Genomic DNA, 21,173 nt, shown 5'->3' with positions numbered 1-21,173 from the left:
CTGGGCGGGTAGCCGTTCTGCAGACACTCGCAGGGGATGGTGTACTGGCCGATGAACTCGTCCCCGATGTAGTCGTCGTCCAGCACCACGAAGCGCACCATGGCCAGCTCCGGGAGATTGATCTGGAACTCGAAGCTCTCGTCGAAGATGGGCGCGTCCCCGTTCTGGTGCACCGTTTTCGTCCTCTGCTCTGCGCAGTCCGCAGGGATGCCGTGGATCTCCACGTAGACGTAAGGGTCCACCACGTCGCCTTTGGCACCCGAGCCTTTGGGCTTGGGGAAGTTCTGCCCGCTGATGATTTTGATGTGCAGGAGCTGCGGCGAGACCCCCGGCACGGAGTCCTTGGTGTTGGCGCTGAAGAAGGACACCTCCTCCCTCATGATGGCCGGCCGCAGGACGTAGCCGCAGTTCCCGTTCTGCCGGAACCAGCCGATGTTCAGGTCCATCATCAGCCCGGGCGTCTGGAAGTTCATGGCCACGATCTGGCAGCCGCACTTCCAGAAGTCCTGCGGGTTCATGTTGCTGGAGTCGATCCTCATGGGGCTGGGGAAGACCCTGGCCAGGAAGCGCTTGTTGTAGTTGACGAAGTCCCCGGGGTTCTCGTTGGCGTACTTGTTGGCGAGCACCTCGTTGAAGGAGCAGACCTCCCAGTACTTCTGCACCTGGAAGGACACCTGGAACTCCTTGAACTGCACGGACTTGCAGATGCTCACCAGCTCCGACAGCTCCTTGCACAGCTGGAAGCGCTTCACGGGCACGCCGGTGGCCTGCTCGGGGCTCTCCTTCCCCATCCTCTGGGACATCTCCGCGCCCTCGTCTTCGTCGGTCACGTCCCCTTCTACTCCGGAGCAGTTCGAGGACAGCTTCTTGGCTTTGATGAGTATTTTCCCTTTCAGGACATCGGGGGACGGCAGGTAAGAGTCCTCGACGTTGGGTGACGTGGTGTAGAGCTTGTCCCCGAGAATTTTCTTCATGTGCTGAACCATCACCTTCTGCTGCTTAATGGAGCAGTGGTTCTCCAGACACAAGATGAGAGGGTACTCGGAGGCGAAGAAGGCGTACTTGTTAATGATGTCGATGACGCTGCGGAAGACGATCTGGGAGGTCATGGTGTGGCCCGTGTAAATCACGGGCTCATTGTCCGGCCCGTCCCACACGTCCAGCTCGACGCTCCGGCAGCCCATCTTCAGAGCGCGGATGTACCCTGTGATGTCAGAGGGGCCCCGGAACTGATCCTCTATCAGGTAGGTGTTATGAGAGGAGTTTATAAAGTAGTGAGACAGAGGCTGCTTCATGTCCTGGCAGACCTTCTTATGCTCCGGGTCGAAGATGTAGCAGTCAGGCGACATAAGGTAGTTAGTGAACCCGTCTATGGAGAGCCAGCCCTTTTCCTGACCCTCCTTGGATGGCTCATATTTGTGAATAATTTCAAGGCTTATTTCCTCATTGATGTGCGCCACACCCTGTTCCGCCTCGAGGAACATCATAAGGTCCTTGGTATCAAGGAATTCTTTATTGCTTGAGAACTGAACTAAAAGGAAATAAATCTCAGGTCTTGTACAAAGCTCATGAAAAACCTCAATAAATTCTTCCTTGGTGACTTCGGTACCAGCTTTGTCCTTTGATTTGTGCAGCTCTTTGAACTTCAGCTCGATTTTGCTCGTTTTCAGCCCGGGGTTGAGGTCGCGGAGACACTGCACAGCACTACACAGGGTTATGTGGCCCAGGCCATCTGCATCGAGCTCCCCAAACATTTGTGAGACCCAGGAAGTCCTCATGTTGTCCTGGCTGCTCTCTAGCATATCAAGGGTATGTTTCCCGTAAGAAATGAGGTACCGCAGCCCCGTCACCCAGATGTTCGCCACATCTGCAGAGTTGGCCACCAAGTCAAGGGACTCGTAATTCTCTCCGTGGATGACGGAGAACGCGCAGTCTTCAGAGATCTGGTCGGAAACGCCATTGCTGCGGAATATGTCGGTGTTTTTCCCTGTTCTCACCTCCTTGATGGACTTTATATCGATCTTGGCTTTCTCGGAATCCTTCTTGGACGGCTCCCACCTCAGGCTCTGCATGTCGGCGTCCAGGAGGAAATAGCGGTGGTAGATTCTGGAGTTGGAGCGGACCTTCTTGAGCTCGGAGCCCTCCACCATGGAGTTGATGCAGTCGCTCGCACTGCTGATCTTCTTCTCCGTCGGCATGCTGCTGAACGAGACCGTCTTCTTGCGCTCACGTTTCTGTTTCGTACCATCCTGGGAGGAAGAAGGAAAGTGTGTTAACGTGACATCCATTCAGGCTTTGGTGATGTTCAGGACTAGGAATCAAAACAAACCGCACTATTAGGATTGTCCATTCTGGGTCTTGCGTGAATGAGACTCATCCCTCTCGAAGCTCAGAAGTGGCCTTGGGGCGTACAGCCTCATAGGGAGAGGAAGAATTGATTATCGAGTAACTGCAATTCGCATCTGCTAAGAAACACGGATTCAGGGATGTAGAATAAAACCTGGTCCATGCCCCTGGCTACACCATTTGCAGGGCCTAGGAAGAAATGAAGACACCATGCTCACAGAGCACTAAGAATTTCAAGACGGTGACAGGGACTCGCGGTCAAGCACAGGTCCCTTCTGAGCGCAACGTCTGTGTGTCACACAGCTTGTCCCTCCAGGAAGCAAGCCCTGCTCCCAATCAGGGTTCCCAAAGGGTCGCCCTGAGACCTCCCCCTCGGAACTCAGAATCGGCTAAATGCAGATTCCGAGGCCCATGAAATCAAGTCTCTGGGGTGATGCCCAGGAATTGGCGTTGTGGGCACACCCCACGTGAGGGGTATGTACACTAAAGTTCGGAAACCATTTCCTGACCACTTGGGCTCACTAAGATGTCCGGGTACTTTCTAGAAAATCATCTGCCAAACGCTCAGAAACAGGTAAGCGTCAACATTGAAAGTGTGTGAGAGGGGTAGGTTCTAGGTCCCTGCAGACATCCCCGGCTCTGCAGAGTTTCATAACAGATCAGTCATGTCCTGAACCCCGTAGATAGAGTTTCACCATTGCAGCTGTGTTAAGTCTGCAAGGAAGGTCTAGATTTTAGCTGTAGGTGCTTCTAAAATTCTAGAGATGACTTGATTAAAAACCTACTACTATGAGCCAAGCTGATGCTTAGAACAATGATGCCCTAAAGACTTTCAGTATTAAGAGATTCCTAATACTGCCAAGGGGAGAATGTCAGGTGGTACCCATTTCTAAGGAGGTCTGCATCGACAGTAAAGCACTCCTCAACCTCCCACGTAACGTAACGTCTCGTCCTCAGGGCTGGTACATGTGCATTAATGTCTTTCCCTGTGTGGATGCCTTTATTATCTGGGGGAGGGAGGGAAGAAAGAGAGAGAGAGAGATCTCAAAACATCTTGAACAATTTTAACCTAAAACACAATATTGCCTTCCGGGAGACATACGAAATGTATGATACATTTTTAGGAAGTTATTACATCCATGAGTGAGGAATGGAGTTGGGGTGATAGGACTTTCATGGCAATAAATGAAAGAGTATGCCAAAATATACAAAGGCAATTCTAATCTTCCTGCTCTGGATAGAATCTATTCTGAATAAAATCCTCTCTATATTTTCAAAACCTATTATGCTATTCTCTATGTCTGAAATTTGAAGGCACTTTTACTTTTTGACTACCTACACTTACAAAAGCAATTTGCAGAATGTAATTAAACTTAAAACTTTAAATCATACGGGTGTCGTTGCTCTCAGAGTTTCAAAATGAACCACGGAGGTTTTTGTGATGTCAGTGCCAAGATAAGACACAAAAGCCAGGAGGCAGAGTATTTCTTTACGGCTCTCGCCTCAGAACAACAAAGCACAAACCCATATAAAACTGTGGCAATTGCACCTGCAGATACGTTGGATTATAGCCGTTCCAAATTCCTAAAGCAGAGATTGTATTCTATTTATTCAAGTGAGTTGGCATGAAATTAAATTTGTAATCGGTCATGCATAAGGGCATGAAGCAAACGCATACACATTCTATTTTTCAGAATGAAAAATGTCTTTACTTTTAAAAAGCTACATTTATCTTTAATAATGACAACCTACTTACTCAGTAAGGAAATTTTATCATCTTTATAAATTGTATCTCAAAGGTGCCACGAGTAAAAAGCCACAGAGATAAATGGAGATGTTTATCTATTGATCCGTTAGAAATATGTAGTGTTTTCCCACCATTGTAATCTTTTATTCTGTCATTATAACAACCACTTTCTAATTTATTACAAATGATACATTTCAAATTCACAGGTGTCTTTGTTATTAGGGGAAAGGGCCGAATAGCAAAGTAGGTTGATGCACACTCACGCTCTCACATCCTGCCCTGTGTTGGAATTGCAAAGTGTGTTGGAATTGCAAAGGTTTCACACTAAAGTCAAAAAGCTGTTGAGTTAAATTACCGTTACGTCAGGGATCGCCTATGCTTGCTTAAGGTCAGCAGCTGGTCAGCAGCAGAACTATGAGCCAGTGTCTGTGCTGACTCGTAAGGCAAGTTAGTCTGAGTGCCTAGAAGTAAAAGCTATGCAGCCTAGATGTGCAGTCCATACAGAGCTTAGACTACGGACACTCAGTGCACATTACTTACATGCACAGACCATCTAAAACCAGAGGGCGGAGAACGGAGGCTTCTCCTGAGATAAAGGACCTCAAAACACCTTAAAAACAGTATAAATAGGGCCAGCAGGTGGCACAGAGGTTAAGGTGCTGGATCCCATAGAGCCAACTCCATAGTTCGAGTCTTGGACCCAGGGGCCTGAAACTCACATCAGGTGCATGTACATGCACGCCCAAGATCCTGAGAGGAGAATGGAGAGAAGGGATTGGGGCACCAGGAATGATTTTACGTAAAGAATCAACTAGAAAGAGGGAACTTTCCTGCAAATTCTGAAAGAATAAAAATGTTCCTAAAAATCATATTTAGCATTAAAAATGGAAATGGCCATACAGAATCCTATGGAAAAACATCTCTATTTCTAACAGAGCTGATTCTTTTTTTTTTGTTGTTAGAAGGTGCATGCACTCACCAGAAAGAGACAGAGAAAACACAGGAAAGTGAGAAAGCACCACTCACAGGGGGTGGTCATGCTGCAACCCTTCAAGTGCCTTTCTCCCTCCCTCCTTTTGGGAGTTTGGGCACGCATGCACACATGCCTGGTATGTTTTTCAAGCTGCTGGGTCCAGGACTCGAACTGCGCAGTCGGCTGGCTGTGTAGGATCTGGCACCCTAACGACCATCAGCTGGCCCGCGTGGCTTACTTCATTTAACAGAAGGCTGTCACTAAAAACACGAAGCTCCTACAATCCCCAGCTGGGACACGGAAGAAAAGGGGCGATTTCATAAACGAGCACAGGCAATCTCATACATGCCCAGTCTGAGACGAGGTAACAGACCGGTGGGCCTCCTCGCCTCTGCTGGCCACCGAGAGCTGACCGACCCAGTGGACTGGGCTCCGGAGGAGGGTTGGAACCCTGTCTACCAGCACACGGCTGATGCCCCGCTGGGAGAAAACCGAGTCCTGTCTCCTACTGCATTTCTCCTGAGTCTGAAAACGGATTTGGTTCCATTTTCTGTTGCTTTCTCATGAACACCATGAGAAAATGAGGCATCGATATCTATAGCTTCAATCCCCTGGCAAACCACGGGGAGGCACTGGTTCTGGTGTCAGGAGACCTAACAAATGGGATGGAGTTCTGGAAAGAAAGCAGCCATTTACCCCTGTGGTTTGTTGTGAATCAAGTTGTTTAATTGGATTATAAATAATGTTAAAGAAAGGGATGGGAGTTTCATGTTTGCTGAAGTGGATCTAGAATTAAAGAGAGTTAAGAAACACTGGGTTACCGGTTTTTTTTACAAAACAAAACAACCCAAGGAGCAACCTGAGGTCTATTACACCCGCTCAGCAAGGCTCGCCCTTTCTTCAGCTCAGTAATAACTCTGGGCTGGAGAGATAAGCCATGCCGGGCACATCAGGGCTACCTTGTGAGCTTTTCCACACATCTTTAAAACTTTGATGTACTCTCCGACGGGAGCAAAAATGAAAAGGAGGATTTGGAGCAAAACGGTCACTCTGAAGGACATTTTAAAAAGTAAGAGGACTTGAAAAAAAGTAAAATAAGTTAAAAAAAGAAAGAAAAGACTAGGTACAGTCGGCGCTGCCTCATGCTCATGTGGAAGGACCCTTTGCTCCAGGTAACAGGACGTACATCCATGGACACAGCAGGTTCCGCTCTCATGCGACACCTTCCACTGTACTCTGAAAGCTCGCCCCCTCAAGTCTGGCTGGGAGTCTATGAGGGCACGGATCTGACAATGGCTTGGGAACCTATGGTAACTTAGAAGTCGTGGAGTAGGAGCGAGTGTAGTTCAGATGGTGACTTAGAGTACAGAAAGCCGAAAGAAAAAGTCTCTCCCACCCTAACAGGCCGATGAGCTATGGAATCATAATTTTTTGTACCATCAGAGAGCTGCGGTCCCGAGACAAGGGAATCAAATTCCAGAGTGACATGCCCTTCCAAGGAAAGCATGACACAGAAGCTGTTTCAGGTTTGGTAGAGCATGGGAGGAAGAGGAGCCACCGTAGAGGCAGATGCAACTTTAAACAATTCCGAGAGGTCAAGTGTGGGTTCGTATATCTATTTAGGTAACTGGGAGCCTCCACCCAGGAAGAGTTGGCATGTATCTGTAAGTCAAGTCTTCTTCCTGGGCACTTCTGAGAAGGGTGGAAGCGGACCAGGAGAAGGAGCTCCTCTCCTGTGCACAGGCGCGTAGTGGTGACTCCTGCCACATCGGACTGACGCTGATCCAGGACAATCAAGACTCCTGACTCTACCAGAAGCCAGCATGGAGAGGCAAGCAGTCTACCATTAGAGCAGGGGCAAGAGCATGCCAAGAGACACCTCTCTGACAAAAGGTGAAAGCTGAGGGAAGAGCAGAAACTCTGAACAAACCCTCTAGTATCCTAACTCCCACCCTAAATACCAGGTAACAGTGGTCCACCAGTGGAGGACTTGAAGTCAGTGGTGCACTAAAGATAACAATGGCAACTCAAAATCCAAACCTGGCTCAATTGCTGGGTAGACTGATTCAGTTTCCTCCAACACTGATTACTTAGAAGAAGAGGAATGCCCATTTCTGAGACTGAACATTATTTACCCTAGTCTTTATTAAAAGATAATGTGTAGCATTTTATAAAAATCGTGACACATATAAACACACAATAAAAGGTAAGGAAAAAAAAAAAAACCTGTCAAGAGATAAAGCAATCAGTTGAGCCAAATTCAGAAGTGACTCCGACATTGAAACTAATAGATGGGGACTTTAAAACAATTATAATTAATATGCTAAAGGAGCAAGTGGAAAAAGTGAACAATGTGCATGATCAGATGGGTATATTTCCACAGAAAGATGGAAATTTGAAAAAACAGTCCAGGCCAGCTACAGTGGTACAAAGATGCCTCTATCTTTCTCTCTCTCTCTTTCTCTCTCGCTCGCTCTCGCTCTCGCTCTCTCTCGGTAAATTAAAAAGAAAATCCAGTGGAAATGCTATTTTGAAAAAAATTCACAATATCAGAGATGAAGAATTCCTTGATGGGCTAATAAGCAAACTAAACACCGTAAAGGAAGGACTCGGCGAACTGGAGATAAGTCAATAGAAATTATCCAAATTAAAACACAGAGACAAAAGGGAGGAAAAACACTTAACAGAGCATTTGTCTTTAACATATGTAAAAATGGAGTCCCAGTAGGAAAAGAGAAAGAGAGAACAGGGTGGAAGAAATATTTGAAGAGATAGTATCCTAGAATTTTCCAAAATTAGATTCAAGAAGTTCAAGCAGAGTCAAACACACAAACATACATACACACACACACACACAAACACACATCTAGTAAAATGCTAAAAGTCAAATATAACAAGAAAAGCTTTAAGGCAGCTGGAGGGAAAAAAAATAAAGTTATATCCAGAGAAGCACAAATAAGAACTATAGTTTAGATGGAATTATGGATGATCCACTTACACCTAATCACATATCATCTCCTAGACCACCAGACTGCAAATATACTACCTATGAGAAATACAATAATTTACTGGGAAAAGTTATTTTCCTTTAAAGAACTGTAGTTTCTAAATGTCCTTGTTCTTTCAAAGACAAAGATGTCCCTAACCTAGATGACAGTCTTTGAGGGATCACAGGCAAGTTTCAAGGCTCCATAAGAGAGTGATCAGATTCTGAAAGTGATACCTAAACCCGTCCTCTTTCCTCTAAGAAATTTAGAATGATGGCCTTATTAACACGCTTTAGAAGGCAAAGAAAAAGATGATCCCTTCCTGAGAAAGAATCTTAGCCTTATGTGTTAGAGTACAGGCAAAGAATATGGGCAAGTCTGTGGCGTGGTGGTTAAGGCGGCTGGATCCCACATAGCCGACTGTGTAGTTTGAGTCCCAGACCCAACGGCTTGAGAATCATACCAGGTGTGTATCTATGCATGCTCAAAGTCCCAAAAGGAAGGAGAAATGGAAGACAAGGGAATCCAGGAAGAGGGAGATAGAAAAGGGATTACAGCATGACTACACTCCAGGAGGGTGCTCCCTCCTCACCCTTCACCCCTACAGTGTGCATGCCCTCTGGGAAAACAAACAAATAAAAGGCAAAGGATAAATGTGGTCACAAAGTCGTAAATAAAAATTTAAGGCTACCCAGAAACAAGTGACATACTGAGAGACAGGAAAGTACATCATTTACAGATGTAATATAATTTTATTAATAAAACAGCAAAATCGATCATAGAAAGAACTCCACGTACAGCTATGAAATGGTTTTCTTTACCAGGAGAACGAATAATCCAATCATTTATAAACTTTCTAGTTTAGGAATCACCCACAGAAAAACTATGGGTATGGGCCACAGGTGTGAGCTAGCACTGCAGGGCCTCTGTGCCTCAGTTTCCCCCACACAACAGACAGCACCATAGCGCCTACCGCTTATGTGCTATCTACAGTACCTACTTGTAGAGTTGTTACAATGATAACATTTGTTCATATTTGAAAAGGGCTTTAAATGTTGCTCCGAATTAATATGCCCTACCTTAGACCCTGTTGAGTAGGGACATTTCAGGCTGAGACTTATTTTTTCTTTTCATGAAAGAAAAACAGATAGAAATCCCCATGTAACGTGTAACTGTAATACTCTGATCGCTCACGGTGGTTGAAAGGTAATCCCGTCCCAGAAGAAACGGAAAGAACATTACATCCTCTGGGTCTGGTTTAACCGAAGCCACCGCTTAATGCAAGCTTTGAGTACAACCAAATGGATACGATGCCTAAGAAATACAAGGGGTGGGGGGCGGGGGACAAATGGCATAGCAGTTACATCACTGGACTCCCACACGGCCGACTGCGGCTCAAGTCCCGGACCCGGAGGCTTCAAAATCACTACGGGCATGTGTGCGTGTGTGCCCAAAATCCTGGGAGGAGAATGGATTGCAGAGTGTCCATCCCTCCGGGGGGGGGGGGGATTCTCACTTTTCCTCTCACTGTGTCTGTCTGTCTCTTTCTCCAGTGAGTGCTCACACCTTAAGGCAAAAACCTTAAAAAAATTTTAAAAAACTGGGGAATTGTCAAAGACAGATAGATGCACTGTCAAAGTTTTAGAAGGTCATGTCCACACATCTCTGAAGGACAGATAAGTAAACCATTTCTCAAGTGTTAATTTTCAATCTCATTAATTTCTTTAAAAGCATAATTTAACCGTGTGTTCACATACAAAAAGTACACATTTGAAGCAATGATCCACATAATCCCCATAATATTTTTGTCTAACAAAGAATCAAAGCCCTCGCTCAAGCACTTTGTGGTTAGAATTATGCAGATGGTTCCTTTCACTTCGCACTCCGAGCATAGCTAACCCTACAGTGTTCCAAACTGTCACACGCAAAGAAAAGAAGCTTCCAATTTCTGCTTAATATAGCTCCCAATCATTTGATGTAATACCTGCTATTAAAACAATGGGGTCTTTAATTGTGAAACTGAAGGGCCACCATGGAATATAATACTATCTTCATGACAACACTCTTGGCAAAACATCTTCACTACTAGTGAAATATTTATTCAAAGTAAATTTACAAAACCATAATCTACATCCGTGTCCAATATAAACTGCAATAAAATCGATCAGTTTTCTACATTAATGAAAACCTTAATGGTAAGCACTGAGCTCGTATAAATCACACCAGTGATATTTCACATTCCTGTGAAAATACTGATGTTAATGGATTTTAATTTATGGTCGATGATAATGACACATAAGTGGCCCGATGTGGTGTGAGAGCTGTCAGTGTTTCTTATCTGTGTACGTGGTAATTTCCTACTTAGCACCTTAGAGTTGTACGGACTTCCCATACAGAGCTATCGCAAGATGTGGTTATAGAACTTTAATTGTTAATAACTGTCTAGTAAATTGTACTGAATTTTAAAAGGTACGCAAGTTGAATCACACACTGTGATGGCTTAGGTACAGGTATGATCAATTCTAAGACACTTCTCAATTAATAATTCCCTGTTCACTATTTCAAGATAGCATCAGAGTAAGAATTTATTTTTCTCATTTAAAAAAAATGCTTAAATCTGGCATTGCTTGCAGTTGAAGAAAAAAGTATGGCAACCCAGGGGTGGTCTGGAGTGAGAAGGAAAGCCTCCAAAGAGAAACATCTGCACAAAGGCAGAGCTGTCACCTGGGGCCATGCCCGTCACCGCTAATGGAGAAGTAAGATCAGAATAATTCTAGAACTATTTTGAAGGTAAACTGTGAAAGAAAATTGCCCACTGATAACTTATTAGGCAATCACCCTGTTCATTATTCTCTTCCCATCTTGTCTTGTAGGAAAAGAATGGGTAATTTCCTACTTAGCACCTTAGAGTTGTACGGACTTCCCATACAGAGCTATCGCAAGATGTGGTTATAGAACTTTAATTGTTAATAACTGTCTAGTAAATTGTACTGAATTTTAAAAGGTACGCAAGTTGAATCACACACTGTGATGGCTTAGGTACAGGTATGATCAATTCTAAGACACTTCTCAATTAATAATTCCCTGTTCACTATTTCAAGATAGCATCAGAGTAAGAATTTATTTTTCTCATTTAAAAAAAAAATGCTTAAATCTGGCATTGCTTGCAGTTGAAGAAAAAAGTATGGCAACCCAGGGGTGGTCTGGAGTGAGAAGGAAAGCCTCCAAAGAGAAACATCTGCACAAAGGCAGAGCTGTCACCTGGGGCCATGCCCGTCACCGCTAATGGAGAAGTAAGATCAGAATAATTCTAGAACTATTTTGAAGGTAAACTGTGAAAGAAAATTGCCCACTGATAACTTATTAGGCAATCACCCTGTTCATTATTCTCTTCCCATCTTGTCTTGTAGGAAAAGAATGTCTTCCTGAGGCGTTTTAATCCAATGGCTTATTTGCATATGAAATTAGTGGGGGCCCAGAGGGGAACAATTAGATTAGAAAGACAAGAAACAAAATAATGAGTCATACAGAAGGGGAACTCCACTTTTTGCAAAATATTCTTTTAAGTTTTGAGCCACTCATGAGCCCACACTCGGCCAGCCCTCAGTGCTGTCTCTTCTCTAAGGCACACGGCATTTCTAGTCTCAGCCCTGTAATTTAACACTTAGGCTCTTATTCAGCATCCTAATTGCCTTGCGTGGCTTAGTCTTATCTCCCCCAAGGAGAAGTAAACCTGTGAATCGATAGCCCTGGCAGGACCCGCACGGGGCGGTCAGAGCCGCAGCTCCTTCTGTGAGCGGGTAATCTCAGTGAGACCAATGATTGCTTTGGAATGAACAGATAGACAGAACAAATCAATTCTTTAGCTTAAACAAAATGTCTGTTCGTGTAAGGTATGCTTATTTTTTAAAAAGCAGAAATTGTGTGATTGTGTCTTCAGTGTAAAGGTGACAGGTTATATAACCTTTCTTTTGTATCAGCCATCTCAAAAATGAGTTTTCAAAACTTTCAGTGTGAGCAGGCTTTTGAATACAAGATAGCAAAAAGTTAATAGTGCAAGGACAGGTAGATCGATGACGCAATTTAAGATTTTTCAGCTTTGACTATTAAATTTTTATCTAGCACATTTAACAACAAAATCAGGGACCAGCAGTTGGATTAATGGCTATGTTGCTGGACTCCCATGTAGTTGACCACGGTTCGAGTCCTAGACCTGGTGGCTTAAACTCACGTTGGGCACGTGTGCGTGCGTGCCCAAGATCCTGAGAGGAGAATGGAGGAGAAAGGACTGCGGCGTGGCCATCCCTCCGGGGGTGATTTCTCACTTTCTCTCTCTCTGTCTCTCTCTGTCTTTCTGGCGAGCGTACACACTCTATAGCAAAAACCTCTCTCTCAAAAAAAAAAAAAAAAGAGAAACGACAACAAAATCAAATAATATGGGCCAGACAGTGCTGGAGCAGTAAAATGCAATTCTGTACCAGGCAATCCCACATGGGAAGATTCCTGGTTCAAGTCTGCAGACCTCCTTGAGTATGCCAAACACACAAGTGCCCATGACTCAGGGCTGGCTGGAGCTGGGAAGGAAGCATGGCATGAAGACTCTGTTAGGACACACAGTTTGTTAAAGGGCATGTGCAACGCTAGAGAGACAGAGAGAGAGAGAGAAAGAACCCACCAGGGAGGGTGGCTACGCTTAGTCTCTTCTCTTCCATGCTCCTCTTTGAGATTTCTGGGCATGCATCCACATGCACCTGGTGGAACTTTCAAGCTTCAGGGTCCGGGCTCGAACTGCAGAATCGGCCATGTGGGCTCTAGCTGTCTACCATCCCATTGTCTGAATCTTTTGGCCTAGGGATTTATAATCACGCTTGTTTGTTTTCACAGAGAGTGCATATGCTTGCTGGAGAGACAGAGAGACAGCATCCCCCACAGAGAATGATTTTGCCACAATCCCTTCTCTTCCATTCCTCCCTCCTTTGAGACTTTGGGCATGTGCCTGGCATGCTTATTTTCTTTCTTTTTCTTCAAAGAATTATTTTATTTAACTTTATTTATTTATTATCATTATTTTCCAGTTCGATTAAAGAGAGACAGAGAGAGACAGAGAAGAAGTGAGAAAGTGAGCAACTGGGTCCGGGACTCGAACTGCAGCTGGCCATGTGGGAATCCAGTGCCATTAATCACCATGCCACCTACTGGCTCCTCTTTCTTTTTTTAAGAGATTTTTGCTATAGGGAACATATGCTCACCAGAGAGACACAGAGAGAAGGAGAGACAGAAAGGGAAAAATCACCCCCAGGGGAATGGCCACGCCACAAGACCTTCTTCAAAATTTGGAATTTGGGGCGTGCACGCATACACGCTGGGTGTGAGTTTCAAGCTGCCATTTCCAGGACTCGAACCAAGGTCAGTCAGGTGAGAGTCCAGTGATGTAATCACTATGCCATCTGCTGGCCCCAGCACCTGGCGTGTTTTTCCAGTACTTGCACTGTGGGGTGGGCCATGTGGCTCCAGCCGCCTTAATCACCGTGTAGGGGCTGGCCCTTCGTATTCATTTTCCGTATCACTTGAGCTTACAGGTCACAGTCACTATGTGTTCAGAGAGAAGAGACACCGAGGATGCACAGGCGAGGTGCTGGAAGGCTGGGTTCGAAGAGTGGAATAGCTAGAGAAGCCTGGACTCCAAGGCAGACTTGGCGTCAGACTCGCCCCCAGGAAGTCCCCCATCCCCCTGCTTTGAGTGGCAACACCCACGACACTCAAAGACCATCCTCCCATCACCATAAATGTTCGCGCACAAGTCTTACTTCTCCCGGTTATCGAGTGCTTTCCACGTGGCAGGCACTGGGCTAAACGTTCTCTATCTTCCTCACTGTCAGGGTGACCTGGAGGCAGGCGTACGCACCTGATGTTACAAGTGGGAGAATCGAGGGTTCGAGAGACAGAATAGCTGATCCCAGCACGGAGACCCAGGTCTGTCCGGCCCCAGAGCCCTTCAGCTCACGGTGTTGTTGCTACAAGCTGTCCCCTCCTGTCGGAGCTCCCAGAATGCAGGAGGCAGCCCATACTGCTCCACTTGGCTTTCCAGACCTTTCTCAGCAGTTTGGGTTCCCCTAATTTTCCACCTCTCCCTGAACACAAACCCTCCCATCAGATCACCACTTCCTGGGATAGAACGTCTAGGCTGATCAGCCCCTGCTGGGGCCATGCTTATTTCTCAACTGCCTGGTTCTCAGTTCTCGCCTTACGTCACCAAATTAGCCCAGCCTAAAGGTCTGGCTGAAACCCTAGGCCAACCATGAAGTCGTCTGCAATGCCCTGATGGGGACTACTCTCTCTTCTCTTAAATGTCTTTGTGCTTAGAGCCAGTCCCACCCAGACAGAAAGTATTCGTACAATTGGTGAATTTTCCTTCCCCAACCAGAGCAGACACTTCTGAGGAGCAGAATGCACTTTTAAAAACCGATTTGCTCATCGACTCCTGCACTGAGTCTAATGCCACACTATACGAAGAGTTATCCAATGCGCCACTTAAAGGATTATATTTAATGAGTGAAAAAAATAAGGACTCCAATTTTAGTAACGTGGCTCCCCTTTCAAAGTCTCCAACTAAAATGCTAGAAACGCAGTGGTTTCAAACCCAGGACGTCACGTATTAGGTTTTCACATAATACAGTGGAAAGTAATCACAAACAGATTAACCGTGGTAAAGCACATAGAGCGTAAAATGCCATTCCCAGCGGACCGTTCCGTAGTGTCAGGTCAAGTCTGTGGCTGCTGTTGGTGTGACGTATCTTCTTTCTCCTTTCACTTGCTGAATACAGCCAGATTCCCATCTGGCACCTTACGTCTTCCTTCCTCTGTGCCTCATGTCTCTGCTTTCTTTCACATTAAGTCAGAGAGGGATGTTGAGATTTGGCAATGTCGAGTTCTTCGCTGACGCTGGAGGGCCATGTGGGTGATCCGGAGAGAAAGGAGGTTGAGGAATGGAGTGTAGATAACTTTGTGAAGAAGGAACCAGGGAGACGAACTGGTAGTTAGAAGGAAAGGGTGTGTCTTGGAGCCCTAGGCTGAAGCGATTCACCCAGTAAAGAAGGGAAGTCGGCCATGCTGGAGAAAGAGAACACATCTCTGAAGAAGCAAAGCATGGGAAGGCAAGAAGGGACAGGGTCACCAGTAGCTTCTTCAAAGGGTGACTTTGTAAGGATCCTGGTGCACAGTGCGAACGAGGGGAAGAACAACGAGAGGGAACGGTAAATACAGAGAATGAGGTGGGAGACAGACGGCCATATTTGAAGGAGCTCATGGGGCCTGAGGAGAGGATAAGGGGAAGCAGGTGAAGACTCTGGGAGACACGCTGCAGGGTGAGGCTGGCCAGCCTCTGTGGAAGAGGAGTCAGCATCTCCCCCAAGGTCACCATGCACAGGGGGTACAGCTCCTGTGGCACAGACCCAGCAGTGCAAACACGCACAGTACCACCAACACTCAGGTGTGCAAATACAACTCATTGCAGGCTCTAGGGGGTCAACAGATAGGAAAAGCCTCATTTGTTCTACAACTTTGAGAAGCCAGCCCATTCAGATAGGTGTTTATTCTGTGCCTGCCTTAACAGTCTAATAAAACTGAGGTGAACGATATATGATGTTTAAATATTATACAGTTGGTTGACCCACTTGAACGAATGAATGAATTCAAAGATTACCGTGTGAAAGATCACTATTTCAAACACAGATAGAAATCTGCATACTTGAGGACTCATTTTCAGTTACAATAATCTCGGAATGTTGTAGCAGACATTATTGTAATTCAAACCTTTAAAAATTACAGTAAGTTCCAAATCCACTGCTTTTCTACTTAGAGGTGTTCCATACGAAGAAGGGAGTCCGTGACGTGAGCACCTGCTGATGTGAGACATGTGCTCAGAGTCTCTGTCTCTCTTGGGTTGTCGGGAAAGCCATGATGCAGTTTTCTGTTTTTCTATGCAAAAATGGGCCCTGACTTTCCTGACACCCAAACACTGGGTTTAGAGCGACAGTATGAGCCTGGCTTTGTCAGGCCCATGGTAAGCCCCACTCTTCCTTTTCTTCACTAAAAGCCGCGCAGGTTAAGAACTCAGTAAGAGTGCCAGCATGTGCATGGCAGCACTCCAGGGGATCCGAGCACTTCATCTGGGGCATCTACGGAACAGCAGTGCCAATTTGGATGGCAGAAGGTCCAGTTCTGCCATGTCCCTGAATCGCTCGATGCCTTTTTAAAACCACAAGTCCCTTCCAAATTAATGAGCTCGTCAAACTCAAATGAAAAGCAGTTTGAAAAACCAGCGAAATCTCATCATTAGTGCATCTGAAATGGCATGTGCTGCCGGTGACTGAGGCGTTCCCGCCGCTTCGGTGAATATCGTGTCGCTGTTTCCAGCCCTCGTTGCTTTAAATCCCCACGACGGAGACAGACCATCAGCAGAGAAGGTGCGATGAAGTCCATGTAGCAGGTACAAGGTTCATCCTAAACACAGCATCATGAACGTGGTTCGTATCTTAAATCAGGAGTCCCCAGCCCGTGGGGCTGCAGAATGGTGCTGCTCTGTGGCCTGTTGGGGGACAGTGGTGGACTGGCTGTGGGCAGCACTGCAGGAGAGGTGGCAGGCGAGCTAGGGAGGTTTCATCCATGTTTGCAGCTGCTCCCCATGGCTCACCTGCTGCCTGGGCTCCACCTCCTGCTGGATCAGTGTATTGGATTCTCATGGGAGTGTGAACCCCAGAACCCTACGGCTGTGTGGCTGCTTCATGGTGGAGGAAATGGGGTGCCCTGGGACCAGCACCACCCCCATCACCCATGGATGTATTGGTCCCTACAGTACATAGTCTCCACATCACTCTGAATCGACAATGAAACCAAACTCAGGCAGTCCTGCCAAGAACTCACTATACACTTCAGTTCTGAAGTTAGAAGTGGAAGGGCTTTGTGTTAATACACTTCAGGATGCTGGTAGAATGGAAAAAAAATAAAAAAATAAAAAAGAAGGCTCATATAAGATGCATGTTTGCAGCTGCTCCCCATGGCTCACCTGCTGCCTGGGCTCCACCTCCTGCTGGATCAGTGTATTGGATTCTCATGGGAGTGTGAACCCCAGAACCCTACGGCTGTGTGGCTGCTTCATGGTGGAGGAAATGGGGTGCCCTGGGACCAGCACCACCCCCCATCACCCATGGATGTATTGGTCCCTACAGTACATAGTCTCCACATCACTCTGAATCGACAATGAAACCAAACTCAGGCAGTCCTGCCAAGAACTCACTATACACTTCAGTTCTGAAGTTAGAAGTGGAAGGGCTTTGTGTTAATACACTTCAGGATGCTGGTAGAATGGAAAAAAAATAAAAAAAGAAAAAAGAAGGCTCATATAAGGTACCATAGTATTATAATGTAAACTTCAAACATCGTATTTAATACACTGCATTTTACTTCATTTAAGTTATCCGGAAGTAAAAACAAGGACTGATTCTGAGCCTTCCTGCAAACCAATCAGCGAATCCCCTTATTAAGTGGGATGCCATCTTTACTCCAAGAATCAGGTTGCCATACCAACGACCACTTCTAATCAGGGCTTCGACTCCTGAGTTTCGAAGCTGCCCTTAGTCCGTTTGCCACTCCGCACCGACTCTCTCAAGTCAAAGCTTCTCAGAGGGAGACCTTTGCAGAGAGAGAGCACTGGGGGTGAGGTGGTGCCCCAACCAAAGGCTCCAACGAGAGGAGGAACATGTAAGGTCCCCAGGTCCCCAGGTCCTGCAGCGACGGCTGGAACCACCAGCCACCGGTAGACTGTATCCCCACGGTAGTGACACCCCCGCTGCAGCAGTCCTGGGAAAAAGGAAATGAATGGCCGCCCTACTTGAAAGTGGCCTTATTAATAATGCATTGAGCCCTTTCTAAGTGCCAGGCACTGGAAATCCAGATACAAAGGGTAATCTCAGCTACAGAAAGTCTTCTCACCCCGGCCAGCAGGGGGCTGCAAGTTCCGGTCAGTCTGGATACTGGCAATGTGCCGGCCTCACCTTGTCCAGTCTGACAGCCCCTCACAGGGCCAGAAGCCCATGTCTCTGTCCTTGTGAGGTCCAGTGTAACCTTGCTGCCTTGAACCGGGTGAACAGGTAGCCATGAGTACCCCTGGGCCTGACGGCCTAAACCTTTATGGCTGTGGGCCCTTAAACCACTCCCTAAACTGCCTGACAAAACGGAGTCTTTGCCCAGCTTCTGACTGGCATGGGTCTTTTTTTAGAGAGAGAGAGAATTTTTGCTATAGGGAACATGCCTTTGCCGGAGAGAGAGAGAAACAGACAGAAAGTGAGAAACCATCTCCCACCCCAGGGATGGTAATGCTGCAATCCCTTCTCCTCCATTCTCCTCTTGGGATTTTGAGCATGCACGCACTCGTGCCCAGTGTGAGTTTTAAGCCACTGGGTCTGGGACTTGAACTGTGATCGGCCATGTGGGACTGTAGCCATGTAACCCTTGGCATGAGTCTTGAAGGGAACACAATGTGACCATCTGCTTAGCTGGACTGAGTTCTGCTCTCTCATGGCTCCCATGGGGTGAAGCCTTGCAGGGTCAGGAGGTGGAGCTCGGGTTCACCACACACTGTGGGCCGTGGTAATTCCGACTCCATTCTCAGCTCATGCCTCTCTCTGTGTACCTCCTGGTGATCTTGCTTGGACAGTCACAAATGGGAAGGGGACACACATAGGGACCAGGCTCTGATGATGCAGAGTGTATAAGCACAGTGCAGAACATTCTCAGCTCATGCCTCTCTCTGTGTACCTCCTGGTGATCTTGCTTGGACAGTCACAAATGGGAAGGGGACACACATAGGGACCAGGCTCTGCTGGGATGTGATGATGCAGAGTGTATAAGCACGGTGCAGAACAGGCCGTGGTAGGAAAGCCCTTCACAAAGTGGGTGCCCTTGTTAGAAGGGGGATGTGGAGGGACATGTGTGAGTTCTCAAAGCTGAAGTGAGGAAGTGAGGGGCCAGGCAGAGTGAAGAAACGGATGGCCGGGCTGCTCCCATTGACCGTAACGAATGACTGATGAGTTTTCCTGGACCAAGTCATGCCCGTCACATCCTACCCTCCGGCCCTACTCATAGGCATGTACATGAGAGCTCTCATAGTAAGTCAAAACATGAACGTGTTCCCCACATATGATCCTGTGACCGCCATGTGGCCACCAACAGTCTAGGACTCTCCTCTGTCCTGCAGTCACTTCACGGTTCAACTGTCCAAGGTAGAAAATCTCTTGTCAGCTTGCAGAGCTGCGTGGCACTTAATAAATGCATCTACAAAGTAGGTAAGCAAGAAGTTTTCACGTGTAATCTAACTTGATGTATCTCTCCCCTCCCCAACCCCCAAATGATGTAAAATTCACTTGGGTTTACTGGAAATTACAATGGCAACGCAAAAATCACATTTTGTCCTCTAGAAAGAGCTAGAGTTTGAGCTGAACAACGTTTTATTCCAATTATAAATTTGTTTTTTAAGTAATTTAGTTGTGCTTAGAAAGCATTACTGTAGAGCGGTTTTTAATTTAATCAGATGAAAACTTGAGACCCAGGGCTTTTAAAAATAACGTAAGACCAGGAATAAGGGGAAACGAACTCTACATGTCCGGTGCTGTAGCTCTCTCTGCAGTCAGCTCACCTGTCACAGACCCACGTCTTTCAAGCCACATGGGGCTACTGCCAGCCTTAACTGCAGTTGTTCTCATGGAAAAGGGAGGCGAGCGAGACTTGGTTGAGTCACTTCATTATGCAAAGGCACTTGCCAGCGTGGGCACTCGAGTTCTCATCTCTGTGAGTAGGATCTATGACCCTATTTCAAGAAATCGATTGCCCAGGCCGATCGGTTCCTCTTCTTCCTGTGCTTGGCTCTGTATGGCCAAGGGCTGGCCGCCCGGCAGACTTCTCAGGCCCGAGTCAGCTGGAAGTCCACTCCAGACCCCCATGAAGCCCTGGCAGCAGGAAGACAGGGCCGGGGGAAGGGCCACATCGGGCGGTTTTCCTCCTCCTCTCGCTGTGTCTGGAGCAGAGACTGAGTTCTCTCCGAGGTTCCTGTGGCCTCTGGGTGTGGGGTCACCTCCTGCTTCCTGTCTCTTCATCCTGTGGTGTGGACAGGTTTCTCCTCTGCTGCGGAGAACCTCTGGGCAGCTTCAGAAATACCATCTGTCCTCTGGGTTCTCTCACAGCAATTCCCTAAATGTGACTCTCTCTGCTGGTTTTAAACACCGTTTTTCTAGCTGGACCCCAGGCGACTTAGTGCTCAGAGTTATGGCTGCTAAGCGCTGGCTCTGCGGGCCTCCCACGGCCCTGTCCCACCCACTCTGCCCACCAGATCTCAGTTGTCACTCCTGATTGTCGGTGACCAGCTGTGCAGCCTTGGGCAGGTCAATGAACCTCTCACGACCTCGGCTGCTAATTTTACAAAGCTAGGGAGCAATGGCTCGTCCCTGTTGATTGCAGGGTTCTGCCGGGCAGGGACGAGCTGACACGTGCGGAAGGGCCACAGAGGCGGCTTCCCCAGACTCACGCTGCAAGCGCTCAGGGCTTAGGGACTGGAATTACCAGTCGGTGGAAAAGGAGCTCCCCGGAAATTCTCCCCCAAGTTAATCCCATGGATCCAAATGGTAAACACTACAAAACGCTGCCTTGTACGAGCTCCGTGGGGGTTTACAAACACTTGGTTCTCTGACGATGGGAAGTGGGTGTGCTGATGGCTGATGCTCCCACAGCGCACGTGACTGCTGCAGGAAAAGGCAGTCGTGACGAGCGAGCTCGGGGAGCCCTTCCCAGAGCATCCCGGGTGCTGGTCTGACTGCCGCACCCCACATCCTGGGTAACTACGCCTGAGACACGGGCGCGACCTCAGGGGTGGTTCCTTGTGCTGCCGTCGAGGATTACGCACGCTAACGTAGAAATGCGGACTGAAGGCCTCGGTGCCCTTGGTAAAGATTCGGGAAAGTTCCTGTGGCTGACATTACTACCACTGTTACCATCATCATCATCCTCGCCTAGCTTGCTTTTTTTTTTTAATTTTTTTTTTTTTGGAGAGGTTTTTGCTATAGGGGGCGTT

The 21,173-nt window shown here is 47.0% G+C and overlaps 1 protein-coding gene across 4 annotated transcripts in view; it reads right to left on the bottom strand.

Annotated features, from left to right (window-relative positions):
- Positions 1-21,173, bottom strand: part of PLCL2 (phospholipase C like 2) — a 162,191-nt gene that overhangs the window by 56,562 nt on the left and 84,456 nt on the right. For all 4 annotated transcript variants that reach the window (XM_014585091.2, XM_027769171.1, XM_014585090.2 and 1 more), the window contains exon 2: positions 28-2,249. In XM_014585091.2, the coding sequence (XP_014440577.1) occupies positions 28-2,198 (2,171 nt within the window). In that variant the 5' untranslated portion in view covers positions 2,199-2,249. The remainder of the gene's footprint in view (positions 1-27; positions 2,250-21,173) is intronic.

The sequence above is a fragment of the Tupaia chinensis genome, unplaced genomic scaffold (genome assembly GCF_000334495.1).
Source record: "Tupaia chinensis unplaced genomic scaffold, TupChi_1.0 Scaffold148822_2, whole genome shotgun sequence".
Taxonomy (NCBI): domain Eukaryota; kingdom Metazoa; phylum Chordata; class Mammalia; order Scandentia; family Tupaiidae; genus Tupaia; species Tupaia belangeri.
The sequence above is the reverse complement of the archived record's forward strand: the minus strand, read 5'-3'. Positions and strand labels throughout refer to the sequence as shown.